The following is an 18342-nucleotide window of genomic DNA, read 5'->3' as shown; positions in this document are numbered from 1 at the left end:
AAGTTCTGTACATTTTAGCTTAAAGATCATACTTTTATGAAGTTTTAGAGGCAGAAACTAATTCTGGAATATTCATTTTAATTTTTAGGATGCTGTATGTAATATGTGGCTACTATGGGCTTTTCTCCTGGTTGTGCAAGCAATCCGTTTCTATTTTAGAATAAATTGGATAGGGAGATTGGGAAAAGAAGTTATTTCTCTTGACAAAATTCTAATGGAAAACTTCCTAATTTGAATGCAATTTTCAACATTCTCAATTTCAGATCTTGAATGCTGGTGTTTTTTAAATAGGTACAAATCTCAAGCTGGAAAGCTGATATTTATCTTTTTATCTTTTAAAATATTTCTATGCCATCAATAATACTGAGCATTATCCCTTTAACATTAAGGAAAATGGTAAATCCAGTTTTTCACCAGCTTCTTGGCTGTTCCCTAGCATGTTCTGCTATGTTTGCATAATCTTCCTCCCATTCATCCTCCTGCTCCCCATAAGCCCTCCTATTTCAAGCAGGGTGCACAACTTTGAAGGACATTGTCCATAAAGATATGGTTTTGGTTTGCTCATGGTCTACCTTCCCCAAGCTGGTGCCCTGGAGAAGTGGTGGACTGTAACTCCCACCATATCCAGCCAGCATATACCCTACTGGTGAAGAATGATAGGAGTTGCAAGGCACCAGGTTGGGAAAGCTGCCCTACATTTTCAATCGAAATGCTTGTGATTATATTTCAGAAGCAACATTTGATCACTTGATTCAGAAATCAATCAACTGATTCAGTCAAATCTTATATCTAAAATGGTGCCTATATTTTAATGTGTATCATATTTCACCTCCACTCTAACATAAAAAGTTATGTCAATATTATGGCAATAGTATAGCTTGCAAATTCTTTGAACTTTTGTTCATGCCTGGCTCTTGGTAGAGGTCTTGGCAGCAAAGACTTCTTAGTCTGGACGTTCTTTGTACTTTTCTTGATCTATAAGGAAGTAAGAGCTGGGTATGGGGAGGCAAGATATTATGAATGAGTGTCATGACCCATCCCCTGTATCCCTCTTCTGAGGGGCAATAACAGGAGTTGATATTTTGCCTTCTTTCTGGTCCCCACCAGAAAGACAGATGTTGCTGTCTATGGCCTGCTTTGGAGGCAACTGCAAGTCTGTGGCAAGTATCAAATGTCCATTTGAGAAGTCTTACAAGGCATTACCTTAGGGAGAGGTGGGATCCCAGCAGTCTTGACCTCTCAAAGTTATAGAACAGAAAGAGATCCTTGGAAAGATCCTGAAGACTAACTCCAAATCTACAGCAAAATTCAAGACCACAGAAATTGTATCTCTAAGAACAACAGAGATTTGGAAGTGAAAGTTTATTTCCAAAGAAAGTCTTGTTGAGTTTGAAAATCTAAATAAACCCTTTAACTAACACACACACACACACACAGAGAGAGAGAGAGAGAGAGAGAGAGAGATACAATGTAATTCACCATAAATATCATGATGAGTATTACATATAAATTGTCTGTATTTAGTATGAGTTTGTATTGAATTTAACACAGAGAGGGGAATAAAAAGGACTTTTCCCTTGGATTAGCCTTTGCCATCTTGGCACTCACCAGATACGTTGGTCTAAAATCTCCACCTTAAACCCACTAGAAAGTACCAGTTTGAAAAATGCTGCTGATTTAAGGCACTCAGCTGCTGATCAGATGAATAAATTTCATTCCTGATCAGGGTAAACATAAAAGTAAAGATGCTGCCCATTAGGGTTTATTGACTGGTGCTACATCATGGAATTTTGATTTTGTACTTTTTCTGTTCAGAAAAGTAAAGGGTCACGTCAATAAAGAAGTCTGCTTGGCATGAAATTAATAAGCCAATGAATATCTTTCTCCCTACAGACATGACAAAGTGTTCAGGATGCCAAAGAGGTAGGTTAAAATCAATTATTTCCTGCCCTTCTATTATATCACCTATTTATTGGGATCCTGCCTCCATTCCACTTTGCGGTGGATGTATTTTGCTTTCCTAATGTACTAAACTAAATAGTAATCCTCAGTTCATGGTTTGGGCTTGGCCAGCTGCTTCTCTTTGGATGTAGGTTACAGGACTTATAAAACAAGCCCCTGCATTTTTACAGAGAAGCAATCCATTCAATGGAGCATAACTCCTGTCTATTTAGGACATCAGTTTAAGAACAATTTCACATAGTTACCCTACAATCAGTCCTGATGCTGCATATGGCATTGAATTCCGGGTGGGTGCGTGGGTTGCATGCATGGTGTTTTGTTTGTTTGCACTGTTTTCTTCCATGCCATGGCTCAACGTTTCTCAACCTCAGCAGCTTTAAGATGTGTGGACTTCAACTCCCAGCATGCTGGCTGGTGAATTCTGGGAGTTGAAGGCCATACATCTTAAAGTTGTCGAGGTTGAGAAACACTGCCCTAGCTTGATAATAAGCATACCTGGAATAATTTATGGCTCCCTCAGGGTTTGGAAGTGGGAGAGGGGTCATGCAGCCACCTTGTATTGGCTGAGCTACATGGTTTTTTCACTTTACTCTATCTAAAGCAGACAAGGAGACTGCAAAAAATCAGCCCCATTTTTTTTAAAAAAAAAATAGAAACTACCCACAAGAGGGCATGCAAATTTGAAGTATGCCTCCACAATACATCTGGTCATTTTTCATCATTTCATCATTATTTTTCCTTATTTATTCAGTTTGGATTTGGCTCTATTAATGTTTCAGATTCTTTGTTTAAAGGCTCAAGATTCAGTGTATGTATCTCACTGACATTTTTAGTCCACTTTATCCTTTGCTAGCTGATCTTGGTTTTGTTTTTCTTTTAGCCCTGTGGTAATCTACTGTTTCCTTTCACGGTTTTGTACATCTTCTTACATTCAGGCTTGAGTTATACTAAATTTGTCCAAATACAGCTTCTTATGCTTCAGACTCCCAGCTACGTAGCTAACAATCCCAGTGTCTGGCCGGTGGACTGGAAAGTCTGGAAGCTGCAGCCCTAACAAAACTGCCCAATACTGGAACTGAGAAAATTGTTATGCTATGATGAAAACTGAGGCTAATTGGAGAATTTATGACCCAAAAGTTCCTTTTCTCTTTTATAGAAAAAGGATTGCATCCTGCTGAATATACTACAAGGCTGTCTGCAGAATCTGGTCAAAAAAATCAAGATGGCAGCCATGATGGTGTGTCTGAAGCTCCAGCTGTTTTTCATGTCTGTCACAACGCATGTAAAAAACAAGTGAAGCTTCAACTGCACCATCAAAGCCACTATGTTAACTTTTTGTTACCAGATCCTGCAGATACCCCTGACATACTAGACTGAACATCTTGATTCACTGTATGAAATGAGTCGTGTCTTGACTTCTGCATGCTTCAGCTTCCAAATGATGACAATGTTTATTTATCACAGTAAGGCATCCACTATTAACAATGTAATGTCAGATTGAAGGACTGCACCAACAACCTACAGTACTTATATTTCAGGAAAAAAGAAAAACAAATCTCAGACAATCTTACTTCAGAATTGATGGAGTTTTTAAAGGTTAATAAAAGAACTCCAAGCAGCTAACAGCAATCTTGCAGAGTAGAAGCGTGAACCAATAAAAAGAACTTGCACATTAAGCTTAATTATGTTCAGAAATAAATTCAGTCTTCACACTGTAGTTAGATGAAGAAAACAGAGACAGCTTACTTTTATTCAGTAGATCTGGATACAGGTAGGTTCATAGTAGAAAGCACTTAATCATCACTGGTTCTTTGTAGACACCTTCTATGGGGAATAGAAAGTCTGTGTGCAGGCAAGATGGTAGGGGGAGGGCTGCGTTCCTGCAGCACCTCCTGCTTGCATGTGTGCCAGAAGGGTAATGGAGAGTATTAATTCCCAAGCCCAAGAAGGAGGAGGAAGTGGAAATCAGGTGGCCCATGTGACATCCCACAAGCACAATAGAGATGCGTTTGCTAGAGAGACCCCCTTATGCTTATGAGACAATGCTGAGTTGGCCCCTGATAATTTCAACAAGAATATAGGTGTGTGGAATGTTGGAATATTCCCCAATAATGTAAACAAAAACTAGAAAATCCTCATACATACGTAGAGCTTCAATGCATTTGGAAGTGGTACCTAGATGCCAATCTCCGTTACTGTCCATTTGAGCTTCTTGAAAACATCTGGTTGACGATTGTGTGGGAAAATGCTGGACTAGATGGATCCTGGACTGATCTAGTATGGACCTTCTTATGTTCTGGGTTTATGTAGCGGGACAAGAGAGGCCAGCAAATGTGATCAGATGGGGGGGAAAACCACTTATCTGTGAAATCCTTAAAACAAAGTAAGAGTGTTCCCCAAATCTAGTAAAAGACTGCATCAAAGGAAGGAAACATGAGAGACTGGAGTTAGTTCTCACAATGCTTTTTGCTTGTTTGCTTCTGGGTGACTAGACATCCATTAAATTTTGTATGATAGTCTGGTGCAACTTCCTTGATCATCTGCCCTGCAGTGTGCTATCCTCGTAGCTCCCATCCTATGGGGATTATAGTAATTGTAGTTCAGTACAGATAACAGACACTTGCTTGGGAAGGCAGGTGTGGGAAATAGCACACTTTACTCTCTTTGCAGAGAAGTCATCAGATGACATCACTAGATTTTTTCAAACTCCATCTATTTGTTCTGTTTGTCTATTTACTCTTCTATCCTGTGACAGATAACAAAATCAAATAAAATGGAATAGAAAAAGAAAGAAAAGGTAGTTGCTTGATTTTCTCTTGCTTCTTTTTAGTTTATCCCAAGTGATTGCTGAGTGGCCAGTTGCTGTCTTAGCGTTCTGTTCAGTGACTGTGTTGGTCTGTACTTTGGTGGGCCTGTTAGTAGGAAATGTGCCAGATTTTTCTGAGCCCTTGTCGGTAAGTTCATACTGATTACGTGACTTGGGGTTCATTTGTGATTTCAAAGAGCCATGCCCAATTCGATGCCTTCCAGGCTACAGTTGAACTACATTTCTCACTTTCACAGGGCTGGGAGATGGTGGGAATTTTAGTCTTTCAGAGTACCTCAGCTTGAGGGTGCTTATTTTAAAGGTTTGCTATCTCCTCCCAATGCAGTAGCATGAAGAAGTAAATCTCAGGACAACATTTCATTTCACCATGTTATCCCAGAAATTTGATTTTAATGATTTCTAAATGCTTTAGGATTCCATAAGCAAAAATGTTAAGGGAAGGGCCATATAGTTCTGTGCTTTGTATAGGTGCTAAACTCAGTTACCAGATAGAACTGAAAGAATGTTTGAAAGCCTTTGGTCAGACTAATTAATACTGAACTAGATTCACAGTGCTTACTTCTTAAGTTCTTGTGTATTGTTAGCTACCTAATGCATTTTTCCCCTCTTCCTACAGGGTATCAATGAGAATGCTTGAAAAAAATAGAGATACATGTCCTTTATACATTCTGGGATAAATTATGGGCTTTTCTGTATGTGAATGGGTCCATTATGTAAGATTCCTTGCAGGGTGGCATCAACACAAAAGGTGGTCAGAACAGGCAAGATGGAAGTTGGGCAGCACAGTTTAAGTCCTGCCCACATGTACCCATATAGAACAGGGCCAGGCTTGGATTGTGCCATCCTGACTGCCATCTTGCCTGTTCTGACCCCAGCTCCTGAAGATGCCACTGTTCTTGCCTAAGACCCATTTGAATGAATGAGAGTCACATGGTCTGAAGTGAAAGAACTGAAGGTTATTCAAAACCTTTGATGATAACAATAATGTCTAAAGACCCACTGAAAATCTTGATTAGAATGGAACAGAGCTAGTTTTTCCATCCTCATGAGTTTGGGATCATAAGGCTGTACATATTTTAAAATACAAGACTGATTTGATCATGTACCAAAATACCTGCTGTAGATGATAAAATATCATGCTTTTTAAAAGTATATTTTAAATGTTTTTTAAATCTTCTTTTCTTTGTTACAAATAGGGTTTTGAACCACGAGACACAGAGATTGGCAGAAAGCTCACAGTTTGGAAGAATATGAAAAGCCAGACAGGCTATAAAAAGATGTTTTCTCTTTCTCCCTTCAATGACAACAGGTTGCTATTATTATTGTTATTCTGGTGACAATAACATAATGACATGCATCATATTAGTGAGAAAATTCTTCCCTCCTACCCCTTTTCTGTTAATTATCTTTTGTATCCTGCTTCAAAAGTCCTAAGGCTATTGCCTGAGAATTCTGTGGCTATTAAATGAGTGCAGACCTTCTTATTTTGGTGGATAGGCTTTTGGAGTTGGGAAGGACCTGCATGGCATTCCTTGAGAGTGAGGTACAAAATATATATTGGTGTTGATTATGATGACTGCAGGAAGCATGGATTAAGGATTGCAAATGTAAGTGTAAGTGGTTGCTACTAGTAGGCACCATCGAGCCCATGAACAGTTTCTCTCCGTCAAATGGAACTTATGATTTAAAAACACTAACTGGCTAAAATGGCTGCCCAACAGTTAGGTGCCATCTTTCAAACTTACTGAATATTTCTGGGCCCCGTATCTGCATTTGAGAAAGTGTGTAAGCATGACAAACTTGTTCTTGAGAGATCACTGAATTTTGAAAGAGATAAAAATGACTACGACGAGTATGGCTCCAATATGCCGAAAGTGTGGGAGGAAAGGCCATTCTTAATGAGAGAGAAAATGGTGTGTTCAAAGCCTGACTTAGTATTTTGAGGCTCAGAACCCACTTTTGCTGTGCATTCATTTACTAATTTTTAGTTATATTCATTTGCCTTTTTGTCGAACAGGTATTTTACAACTGTCCACATCCTTCATGACAACCAGTGTATGAATGGGCATCCCTATGGTAGCCAGTTTTGATGGTGCTCACTCACAAAATTGTTGCTCTTGTTTGCAGAATAGATGCTCATATATCAGAAAAGCCAATGGCTGTCCAATATTGACTATCACATTATTGCATAATAATGCGGATACACTCAGCTATCAGAAATGGAATATAAAATCCTAACACACTACGTAATTACTCTAATTACATTTTTATCATAGCACCATCAGTATTTATTAATACATGATACTTCCACACTCCAGATGTAGCATGTAGCTCCATATCAGTTTTCATTTTAGTTAAGGCATGGAAGACAACAAACATTAACCAAGAATTGAGCATGCAGGAGAAAAGGCTTAATATTTTCTTTTTTCAATTAGATCAGAATTAAAATGCCCACTATTAATGGAGTACAATGTTGAGGAAAAAAGGGGGCTTTTCTCCCCACTTAAAAGACCTTGCTGCATGATAGAAGTCACTTTCATTTTGATTGTGCTGGAAGCTACTTCTATACATCCAGTATATTCTGAGGAGGATTGCTGCCACTCACATAGACCCTGTAATTAATTAATTGAAATAAAAATAAGATACATGATGGCATTCTATGTAATTGGGCAGTTTGGCCCTCACATTCCAAGCCAGGGAGATCATTTGGATTAAGAATAGGAAAGCCATATCTTCCATTTCTGTGTAATGAAATTATGTCAGTCAGCTGAGCTGGTGGAGAAGATGCTCAGTTCCAGAGCTTCATAAAGATAGCCTTATCTCCTTTGTTAGCTTTGGAGATCTGGGCATCAACAGAGGGCAGAGATCTTTACAAGGAGAACGAGAAGCAAGAATGAGGAGGATGGTAGAGCCAGACCACAAAAAAGATGGCTTCTTCTGTAGCCCGCCAGGTAAGGATAATTTTAAATGAGACTTCAGAATACAAAACAGCAAGAATGGAGATGTTTTACTTAATAAAAGAATCCTAGCAATGAAATATGCCATTTAGGCCATTGAACTACCCCCCTACTCTATTCAGGAATTCAAGGTAAAGACCCTGGGCAGATGGCTGTCCGTTCTCTGCCTGAATACATCCTGTGAAGGAGAGCTCAACATCTCCCTCAGGAACCAGTTCCACTACTGAACTCCTCCTCTTTGTCAGTTTTATTTCTGACATTTAACTGTAACCTGCCATTTTGAAATGGAACCCAATTACTCTGCATTCTGGACTGACAGGAAATAAGGAGGATGGTAAAACCAGTCTGTCAAAAGAGTATCTTTTTTTGTGATCCCCCAAGAAAGTGTTGTAGATTGGTCCTCCAGACCATGAAAAGGCAAGCATGGAGGACATTTATTTAATACAAGATGCTTTCTAAGAGTGTCATGTACCCATCCAATAGCATTTATCTTGTATAAAAGCATTTATTCATTTATTCATTTATTTATCATATTTTTATCACCGCCCATCTCCCCCACACGGGAGATGGATCTATATTTAAATATAGATCTAGAACCAAACAAATGTTACTGTTTCCTAAGTTACAAGCAAAGAAACTAAGGGAGAATTTGCATGCATATAGAGGAGGAATCAATATCAGAAGGTTTTGTCTTTTCCTTAGTTTAAAAAAAATATTGAAAAGTTGATGGAATCCTTTTCTTCAACTGCACCCCACATTTGAAGGCCCCAAGCAAGGCGCTTTGAGAGGCCTTCCACAAAACGCCTCCACTGCCACTTCCTCCAGCTTACTTGCCTGATGTCTCCTGTCCCACTCACTTGCCCATTGCTACCTCCCACACTTTACTTTGCCTTCACTGGATTTGTATAAATTTTGCCTAGCAGACATTATCTCTACCTCTGCTACCACCATTAAAAGCAATAATTCCTGGAAATATAAAGAGCAGTAAAAGGTTTGGGTGCTTAAAGGCAGTGAAGTACTGGATGCATAAGGGGTTGGGTCTAGGGCTGCTCATTGTGCATTGGTTGCCCATCCCAAAAGGTAGCATTTGAATGGTTCAGCAACAAACCATTGAGGTTTCCAGGCCCAGTAGTCTGCCATTATTTCTTGTCTTTGGGGTCTTCTTGGACAGTAGAACTCTGATCCAGCACCTCTCAAACTAGACATAAGTGTGTTTGTGATCCCACTTAAATCCAGGAACATTATTTCAATACTAACCCACTTCAACAAGAAATGACTGCACACACCTCCAGGTTCTGGATCGTATTTCAGCAATGATACGTATTTTTTCATGCTGATAACACACTAGGTTGTATATGTGCATGCTGGACTATTCTAATTAAAACCAGCATTATTTAAAAATTTAAAAACCTAACATTTAAATGAAGCAATTTCATAATCTTTCCATAACTTGATAGCAGTCCTACCACCGTTATCTATTAATAATTCACTCAGGTCCTCAATAGCTAAAGTAGGGCTACTGGAGGAAAAAAGGGGAAGCATCAGCCTGTTTAAGAGGACCTCAGTGTTTTTAGCAGGAAGAAAACTCTAAGGAACCACAACAATAAAAATCATATCAAAACAGCTCAGTTATGAGTGAACGCATGCAGTGAGCAGAAAACTCTCTGCATGATTCTATGTGGATATGGTAGGAAATGGAATAATGTATCCCAGATGAGAGCATGGCTGGTTGGCTGGCATGCAAATTTCCACTTGTATTTTAACATTTTCAAACGTTTCTCATTTTAACTTGCTTAGATTGCTAACACTGCTGTTCTCAAAACATTCTATGGCAATTCCAACAGGACCTTATTCCAGAGGCTGTCTTCAGATTTGGGTGTAGAGTGCATAACTCACTCACTCACTCACTCACTTATTTATTTATTTATTTATCTATCAAATTTGTCACCGCCCATCTCCTCCAACCGGAGGGACTCTGGGTGGTTTACAGCACAGAATAAATATACAATAAAAACTCAAATAAAAACACAGTAAAATTCCAATAAAATGCCATTAAAAACCAAAACAATTTCTTAACTACCCCAGCTCATAAAATCCAGATGGCTATGATCTCTTCAACCATCATGTAGGAGGGGCACTTCAAGGCACCAGCCAACCCCAAATATGTCGATTCTCCTCCCTGCCCCAAGCCTGGGGGCAAAGCCAGGTCTTCAATTCCCTCCAGAAGGCTAGGAGCGATGGGGCTAATCTTACCTCCGGTGGCAAGATGTTCCAAAGGGCGGGCACTACTGCCAAGAAGGTCCGCCTCCTGGACCCTGCCAGATGGAATTCTCTTATTGACGGGGTCCAGCATGCCCTCTCTGCATGAATGGGTGGGACGGGCTGATGATACGGGGAAGAGGCAGTCCCTCAGGTAACCTGGTCCCATGCCATGTAGGGCTTTAAAGGTGATAACCAACACCTTGAATTGGACCTGGAAGCAAACTGGTATCCAATGCAGCTCACGTAGCAAAGATGTTATGTGCGCCCTTCTAGGGGCGCCAAAAATAGCCCGCGCAGCTGCATTCTGGATCAGCTGAAGCTTCCGGATACTCTTCAAGGGTAGCCCCATGTAGAGCGCATTGCAGTAGTCTATATGGGAGATAACAAGGGCATAAGTGACCGTCCGAAGGGCTTCCCGATCCAGGAAAGGGCGCAACTGGTGCACAAAACGAAGCTGTGCAAAGGCCCTTCCGGCCACGGCTGCCACCTGCTCTTCGAGCAGGAGCCGTGAGTTCAGGAGGACCCCCAGATTATGCACCGGGTCTGTCTGGGGCAGTGCAACCCCATCCAGAGCCAAAGATGATGAAGTCCCAGATATGGAAGAGCCATTAACCCACAGCCACACCGTCTTACTAGGGTTCAGCTGAAGCCTGTCGTTCCCCATCCAGACCCCTACAGCCCCCAGGCACCAAAAGGGGGCGGTCATGGCATCACTTACCTCACCCAGGATGGAGATGTACAATTGAGTATCATCAGCGTATTGATGATACCTCATCCCATGGTGACGGATGATCTCACCCAGCGGTTTCACGTAGATGTTGAAGAGGAGCGGAGAGAGAACTGAACCCTGTGGCACCCCACAAAGGAGGGGTCAAAGGTTGGACCTCTCACTCCCTATCACCAATGGGACCGGCCCTGGAGGAAGGAGCTGAACCAGTGCAAAACCACGCTGCCCACCCCCAACTCCCTGAGCCGACCCAAAAGGATACCACGGTCGATGGTATCGAAAGCTGCTGAGAGGTCAAGAAGAGCCAGGATGGATGCACTACTCCCATCCTGCTCCCGCCAGAGATCATCCATAAGTGCGACCAATGCCATTTCTGTCCCATATCCTGGCTTGTCAATGTACCAAGGTTTTTTAGAAGTACTTCTCTCATATGCATTCAAGCCTATGCACATACATATAGAAATAAATCCTACCAAGATCAAGGTGATTTATTTATAATTAAAGGTGTACAAGAATACAATTTTGCCCTGGTTTTATTGTTGCAATCAATAGAAATAGATATAAAATATAGCAGCTATGTACTAAAAGGAAAAGGAATGCAAAGAAACATACAGTAGGACACACACTGCACTAGGAAGGTAACTGCATTTAAATGTGTCACTTTGTGTTTCTTTGTCCATTATATACACTCCTCTAGATTTTCTGGTAGCTAGATCAAAAATTTGAATTTAATTAAAAACACAAGTAACAAATACTATCAGTAAAGGCAGGAACACTGGACATACTTTATATTTAGAATATGAAACAGCTCTGAGTCATTGACTTCTAAGAACAAATACACACTGATAAAGCTACATTAAAACAAGCTATATTTTCTAGATAGTTCTTCTCTTGAAAACTGTTATCTCTACTGATAAGGTCCAACAACAGTAACCATTGTTCAACTTTGGAAGAGCTATGGAGGATTCATTTTTTCACTAGTAAGGATACTCAATGATCTTTTTTCCTGCCTTTGCCAATGAACTAGGCAGCGGGGGCATAACCCAAGCAATAACAACAACAACTTGCATGCTACCCAACCTCAAGGGACGTAAAGATTAGTTCAGAACAATGATGAAGTTTCTTCTTCAATTAATTCTTCACAAAAGGGAAGTTATGCAAGGGCAATCAATGTAGTGTCAGAACTGCACTTTCATCGCAATCCTACTTCCCAGAGACCTTCCCTCCTGAGGAACATTTCCATTTTAATGCTCCACGCCATATAATTGTGGTCACTGAGTCGAACTAACGGAATGCCACCCATCACTGCGAACGCCGCCTCGGCTTCTATGACTTTTGCTGCCAACACCAATGTATGCCTTCACCAGCACGAAATCAGGAATCAAACGCCAACCTCTAGGCCCATCACCTGTCAGAGCTGCGCTTTCACCGCAATCCTCGAGTGGAGCTGGAAGAAATCAGCTTGAGACCCGTTCTTTAACTATTTACAGTCTTTACTATATACAGCACTTTACAAGCTAATTCTTACACAGCAATTATACATGGCAAATTCCTACTCACAGAAACACAATAACACTCAACACCACCTACACTATCCCCAACACAGAACTGTTCATCCATACTACTTATACAACCAATATTATGTGCCGAGTCACTTTACAGGTGTTGGCAGTCACATCTCGTGAGCCTTCTTCCCTGATTACGTACTGCTCTCAGCTGTACAACAGCCTTGGCATTTCCACATTCCCACAGTGAAATTCCTTCAACCTTGGGTATACCCTGACAAGCAGTCTATTATTACTATTACTATCATTATTTCTTTGTGTGCAGTGTTATGCTTATTTCAAGCAGTTTATGAGGTCTCTCCACCTTTATTATTACATGTATTTTGTTTTCCTTTTAGGGAAGAATTATTCTCAGCTGGTTTTCATGTCTACAACTGCTGGTAGCTTATGGAACTTGCAAGCGATACAATCTATGTGTCAAATGGAGCAGAACAAGGTTTGTAATGCTTTGGGGAATAGACACAGTGACAGGTTCCAGTTTCACACTTCTAAATAACTTATGTAATCTATATGCATGTACACATCTGTACACATGCACACAAAGGAACGAGAATCTGGCATCCTCCAATACTGAATTTACAACAAACCATAATGAAGGAATTCTTTTTTTGGTTGATCAGAATAGATTTCTGAAAAAGAGAATATTTGACAGAGAAAAGATAGGCATATTGTAGTAAAAATGTACCATGGAAGTCATCTAGTCTAATTGGGCAGCCAGTAAATTTAAATAAATCTATCCATCCATCCATCTCAGTTCTAGGGAGCAAAACCTTGTAGTTTTAGCAGTCCTGGCAGGTGAATCTATTTATTTATTTGTTGGTTGGTTTTTCAAATTTTGCCACTGCCCATCTGCCCCCAGAAGAGGGACTCTGGGCGATTTAATTATTAATTAACCAACTGTCTCCTTTAATAATCCCAGAAGAGAGCATCACCTCAATCCTACCTAGGCAAAAGAAGACAGAAAAGATCTGTTTTGAGTTTCATTCTGAAAATAAGATAAAAGCACTAGCCATTCTTAATATAGGAAATATCCACTATCAAATAATGCTATTAAAAGAAGCAGATTAAACAAGATCTCTCACCAAATACTAGTTTATTGGCAGAATTTTTTTTCAAGTTTTACTGAAATAGTCCCCAAGAAAATTACTGATCTAGCCATACTATCAACCAGCAAAATATTTTTTAATTTTTAACCAAGCATCACCTATATTTTAATGACTTAGTCATTTAATTAATAAATAAAAATTTGGGCACACATCACCTATTCTTCTAAGTTAAAGAGATTTTTAAGGAAAGATGGGAATGTGATTTTTAAAAAGCTAAAACACATTGTTAGATCAGTGCATTTTTAATTTTCATCCCAAGCCTCAGAGAAATACACCTTTAAAATTCAGTGCCATCAAGTAAAAGTAGCCAATATTAGTTTAATAAACTGATCAATACCATAATTTGTAGTCCAACAGTGAGCTATTCAGAATTAGCCAAGATTGGGACTTCCTTTTCAGTAAGTGTACTGTATATAACATTGCGTTGTAAAGCTTGCAGAGCTAAAAATCAGAACAGAGCATTAACTACAAGAAATGCAGGGGAAAAGGAAAAGGAGAGAAAGAGAAGGAAAGTTAGCCTTTTGATTCTTGGATATTTTTAAAGCAAAAGATCTAAATTTGGGGGTAATATTAAACTGAAAGTACATTTATGCTTTGTGAAACATTTCAGTATCAAAGCTTACGTTATTTCCTGCTTAATGAAAAGTTAAGAGAAACTTGAAAATGTCCATCACTGAAGTGCTCGATAGCTTCTCTTTAATCCTATTGTTCTTGTATTTGACTCTACAAACTACAGGTATATATCTAGTATAAAAGGCAGTTGTCACACGGAATAAAGGCTGCAGTGGTTGTGTTTCTTAGCCCAGGAGAATAAACACCTATTTTTTGCAAGTATATCATCATCGCCATCATCATGATCTGCTGCTTCATGTTTTCTTCTAATCTGAAAGCAGCAAGAGAAGAGGGTAGATAGTGAATTGGTTCCAGCTCTCCCTCCTCTATTACCATCAAAGAAACTTCTGACGGTTTTTGCACACTGATTTCAGTTGCTAACCCCAAGGTTATTTGATTCCATGTTGTCATCAGCACAGCAAAGCCATAGAGTGAGAGGAAATGAGAGTATTGGAAAAGATAAAAGAAGAAAGGAAGAGAGACTTGGAAAAGCCTAATGTCTTATTTTCCTTTTTGGCTATTTTCCAGATCCGTTCACATCCACAATTTGGGAATCTGTGTCAACGTACTGAAGCCAATGAATGCTGTCCAAGCTGGTCTCTTGGGAACTACATTGCTGCCCTACACAACCGATCTTCTTGCTTCGATGTTACCCAGGCGGATGTTTCCCACACCCTGACCCTCCTACGTTCTTGTGCCCCTGACTATCATAAAGGCATTCTTGTTCCTTCATGCATTGGTTTCAAGACTGAAAGAGACAAACATTTGCAGTGTTCTAAAATCCCGGAGAAATGCACTCGGTTTCATGCAGTTTACCAGCTCCTTCATTTCTTAGTGGACAGAGATTTCCTCAGCCTGCAGACGGTGGGATACCAAGTGCCAACCCTGAAATATAGCCTATTGTTTTTGCCAACCATGAAGGGAGCATCCATGCTGGGAATCTACCTAAATAACCTTGAGTCAGGGGACTTGTTTGATAATTACACGTCCATCACAGGGATGGACTTGGGCCTTAAGCAGAAATTATTCCAGCACTACCTTTTCCTGGATACCGTGTATCCAGTCATGGCAATACTGGCAATATTTCTAAGCATATTTTGTTATTTACGCTCGGTCTTTATCACTTTTGTCTTCATAATGATTGTCTTTGGTACCCTGATGATTTCTTATTTCTTGTACAAGGTGGCCTTCCAATTCTCCTACTTCCCTTTTGCAAACCTATCTGCAGTGATCATTCTCAGCAGTATTTGTGCCAACCACACCTTTGTCTTTTTTGACCTCTGGAATCGTAGCAAGAGCCAGAACCCATCTGCTGGGCTGCTGCAGTGGGTGAGAACAACCATGCATCATTTTGGTTACCTCATGATGGCATCCTGCCTGACAACTGGTGCTGCTTTCTACACAAGCTACATGAGTTACATTACTGCCATACGCTGTTTTGCCATCTACATGGGCACTTCTGTCCTGGTGAACTTGATATTTATGTTGACGTGGCTTCCTGCTTCGGCTGTTCTGTATGAACGATTCATAGCAAGGAAATGTGTTTATAAACCAGAACACTACTGGAATAATACGGGGCACAAGAGGGTCATTCTGTCTTTCCATCACATCCTCCAGAGTATCCAGTCTACATGGCATGAAACTTCCAAATTATTATTTGAGAAAGTTCTTCCGTGTGGGGTAATCAAATTCCGTTATATTTGGATCTGTTGGTTTGCTGCCTTGGCTATAGGTGGTGCCTACATTTCCTGTCTCAACCCTCGACTGAGACTCCCAACTTTGGACATGTCATCTGTACAAGTGTTCAGGTTAAGTCACCCCTTCGAGAGATATGATGCCGAATACTGTAATGAGTTCATGTTTGAAAGGTCAGAACGAGAAGACATGCACATGCCTATCACTATTATATGGGGTATACTCCCTGTGGACAATGGGGATCACTTTAACCCCAAGAGTAATGGCACTCTGGTGAGGGACTCAGCCTTTACCATTGAAGATCCTGAAGCGCAAAGGTGGCTGCTGGAATTTTGTCAAAAAGTCAAGAATCACACTTTTTACTATGCTGACATGGAACAAAAATCCACAGTTTGTTTCATGGAGGAATTTCAGCGGTGGATGGACAGCCGACAATGCTCTAAGAGAGATCACAGCTTCAACCTCTGCTGTAATCACTTCTCCTTCCCGTATGGCAGAGAAGTCTTCCTTCATTGCATCAAGATGATGATAATGGAGCAAAACAGAGAAGAAGCTGAAGCTCGTGACTTTGGTCTCCGATTTGATGAGAAGGGAAATCTTATTGCTCTGGTGCTAGAGTTTCAAACAATTTACTACTACAGCTCCAACTATAGCAAGGCCAAACATTTCTACAATGAGCTTGGCTTATGGATAAGACAGGAGATAAAGGTAGCCCCCATGGGGCTTCAGAACGGTTGGTTCACCAGTAACTTGGAGCTCTATAATCTCCAGCACAGCACTGACACAGAGACCATGGTGGTGCTGGGCTTGTCAGTAGCCCTCTGTTTTGTGGTTCTCTTGCTCACAACTTGGAATGTCCTCCTTACTGCATTCTCTATTATCACTATTGCAGGTACTGCTCTAGTAACTGTTGGGCTTCTGGTTCTTCTGGAATGGCAGCTGAATGCTATGGAGTCCCTCTTCATTTCAGCAGCGGTGGGCCTCTCTATCGACTTCACAGTGAACTACTGCATTTCCTACCACTTGTGTTCACATTCCGATCGCCTGAGCCGTGTAGCCTTTTCCCTAAAACAAATGAGCTGTGCCACTATCATGGGAACTTCTGTTTTGTTTTCTGCAGGTGTTCTTATGTTACCTGCCACTGTGCTGGCATACAGGAAGCTAGGCATTTTTGTGATGATGATCAAATGTATCAGCTGTGGTTTTGCCACATTCTTCTTCCAATCTCTGTGCTGCTTCTTTGGGCCAAATAAGAACTGTGGACAAATTCTTTGGCCATGTGTTCATATTCTGAAGGACTACTCAGATGGCCCTAACTCTTCCAACAGAACTTTCACCTGTGGAGGAAATGAGAAGCAGAACCGATTACCAAAAGATCAGGAATCCAATGGTGCAAATGAACAGTACGAACTCCAGCCTTTGGCCAGGAAGCTTAGCGACAGCTTTGACAATAGCACTTCCACAAGCAAACTGTCCAACCGTCCATCTGTCTTATCTGAAGATATTCAGCTCCAGGACAACCGGTGCCCTAGAATGGAAATTCACTCATCCTTTGAAAGAGACAAACAGAAGCTGGAGCAAACTGAGGGATGCCACATATCTCTTTGTCAGTGCCCTGCCTTGCAAACATCTTCTCCTTACAAGCCTGGAAGTAACTCAGGAACAGAAGCGGAAAGTCATCAAGACTGCAGAGACTGCAGATGCCAAAAATATGATCCAAAAGCCTGGGAATATTCCCAGTCAGCCAGCACAATAGATGACAGACTGCTAAATAAATCTCATTATTCAAGCAATGCCAATCAACAAAAGTCAGATTATACCTCAGAAAACAGTAATCTGCCAGAAGCTGAACTGTATGATCTTCACAGATGCCTTTATTCCACTGGCAGCTCTTTCAGTGTTCAGAATGTCTCCAGTGAGACCTCTCTCGGTGATTTTGAACCCAGCATAAAAATTGTGGAATCAGCCAGTTCTTGTCCAGATCATTTAGATGTGGTCGATTCTTGCTGTTCTACTCAGAGAGGTCACCTGAATGGAAAGAGAGACACCTTGAGGCTGGACCTGAGAGAGACTGTCTTTGACACTTCTGCATCAGCATCCCAGCAAAACAGTGGCTTGAGAAAAACACAGTTAGGAGGATTTGGAGGCGTGGATCCAGTTGTTCTACCAAACAGCAAGCCTGATATGCCTGATGTTTGGATCAAACGGTCTGGGGCACAAAACTCTGGCTACTGAAGGCAAAAATCTCAAAGTAGAACAAATGCTATTTCAGGGGCATGGAAAATAAATGTTCAGCTCAAATAGCAAGTTTGAATCCCTTCCTTCTTCAACATGAAAATGAAGTGCATTATTGCAGAAGTGAAAATAACACTTTTTTAAAATACTAAGCCAGCCAATCAGAAGTAGATTAGAAGCAAGTGTTAATGCAGTGTCAGCTAATCAACTGCCTACCCTTGCCATGGTCTCAATTATATTCATTTATCCTTGTTAAGGTTTATCAAGCAAGAGTTATTTGTAACTGTCTCTGGTGTTTTGCAGTATCACTTGATTTTGGAAGCAGTGGAGAGTCCTAGGGATTACAGAAATAAATGACTTAATAATTACTGAACAACAGAGGGGAACTTTATAC

General features: G+C 40.5%; 1 protein-coding gene across 1 annotated transcript in view; it reads left to right on the top strand.

Moving 5' to 3' along the window:
* Window positions 1-18140, top strand: part of DISP2 (dispatched RND transporter family member 2) — a 29292-nt gene extending 11152 nt beyond the window's left edge. Inside the window, exons 4-9 of the mRNA XM_063288748.1 lie at window positions 1894-1923; window positions 4793-4916; window positions 5986-6098; window positions 7622-7740; window positions 12639-12736; window positions 14547-18140. Coding sequence (XP_063144818.1) covers window positions 1894-1923; window positions 4793-4916; window positions 5986-6098; window positions 7622-7740; window positions 12639-12736; window positions 14547-17948 — 3886 coding nt within the window. The 3' untranslated portion in view covers window positions 17949-18140. The remainder of the gene's footprint in view (window positions 1-1893; window positions 1924-4792; window positions 4917-5985; window positions 6099-7621; window positions 7741-12638; window positions 12737-14546) is intronic.
* The last annotated feature ends 202 nt before the right edge of the window (window positions 18141-18342 follow it).

The sequence above is a fragment of the Candoia aspera genome, chromosome 1 (genome assembly GCF_035149785.1).
Source record: "Candoia aspera isolate rCanAsp1 chromosome 1, rCanAsp1.hap2, whole genome shotgun sequence".
Lineage (NCBI taxonomy): Eukaryota > Metazoa > Chordata > Lepidosauria > Squamata > Boidae > Candoia > Candoia aspera.
The sequence above is the reverse complement of the archived record's forward strand: the minus strand, read 5'-3'. Positions and strand labels throughout refer to the sequence as shown.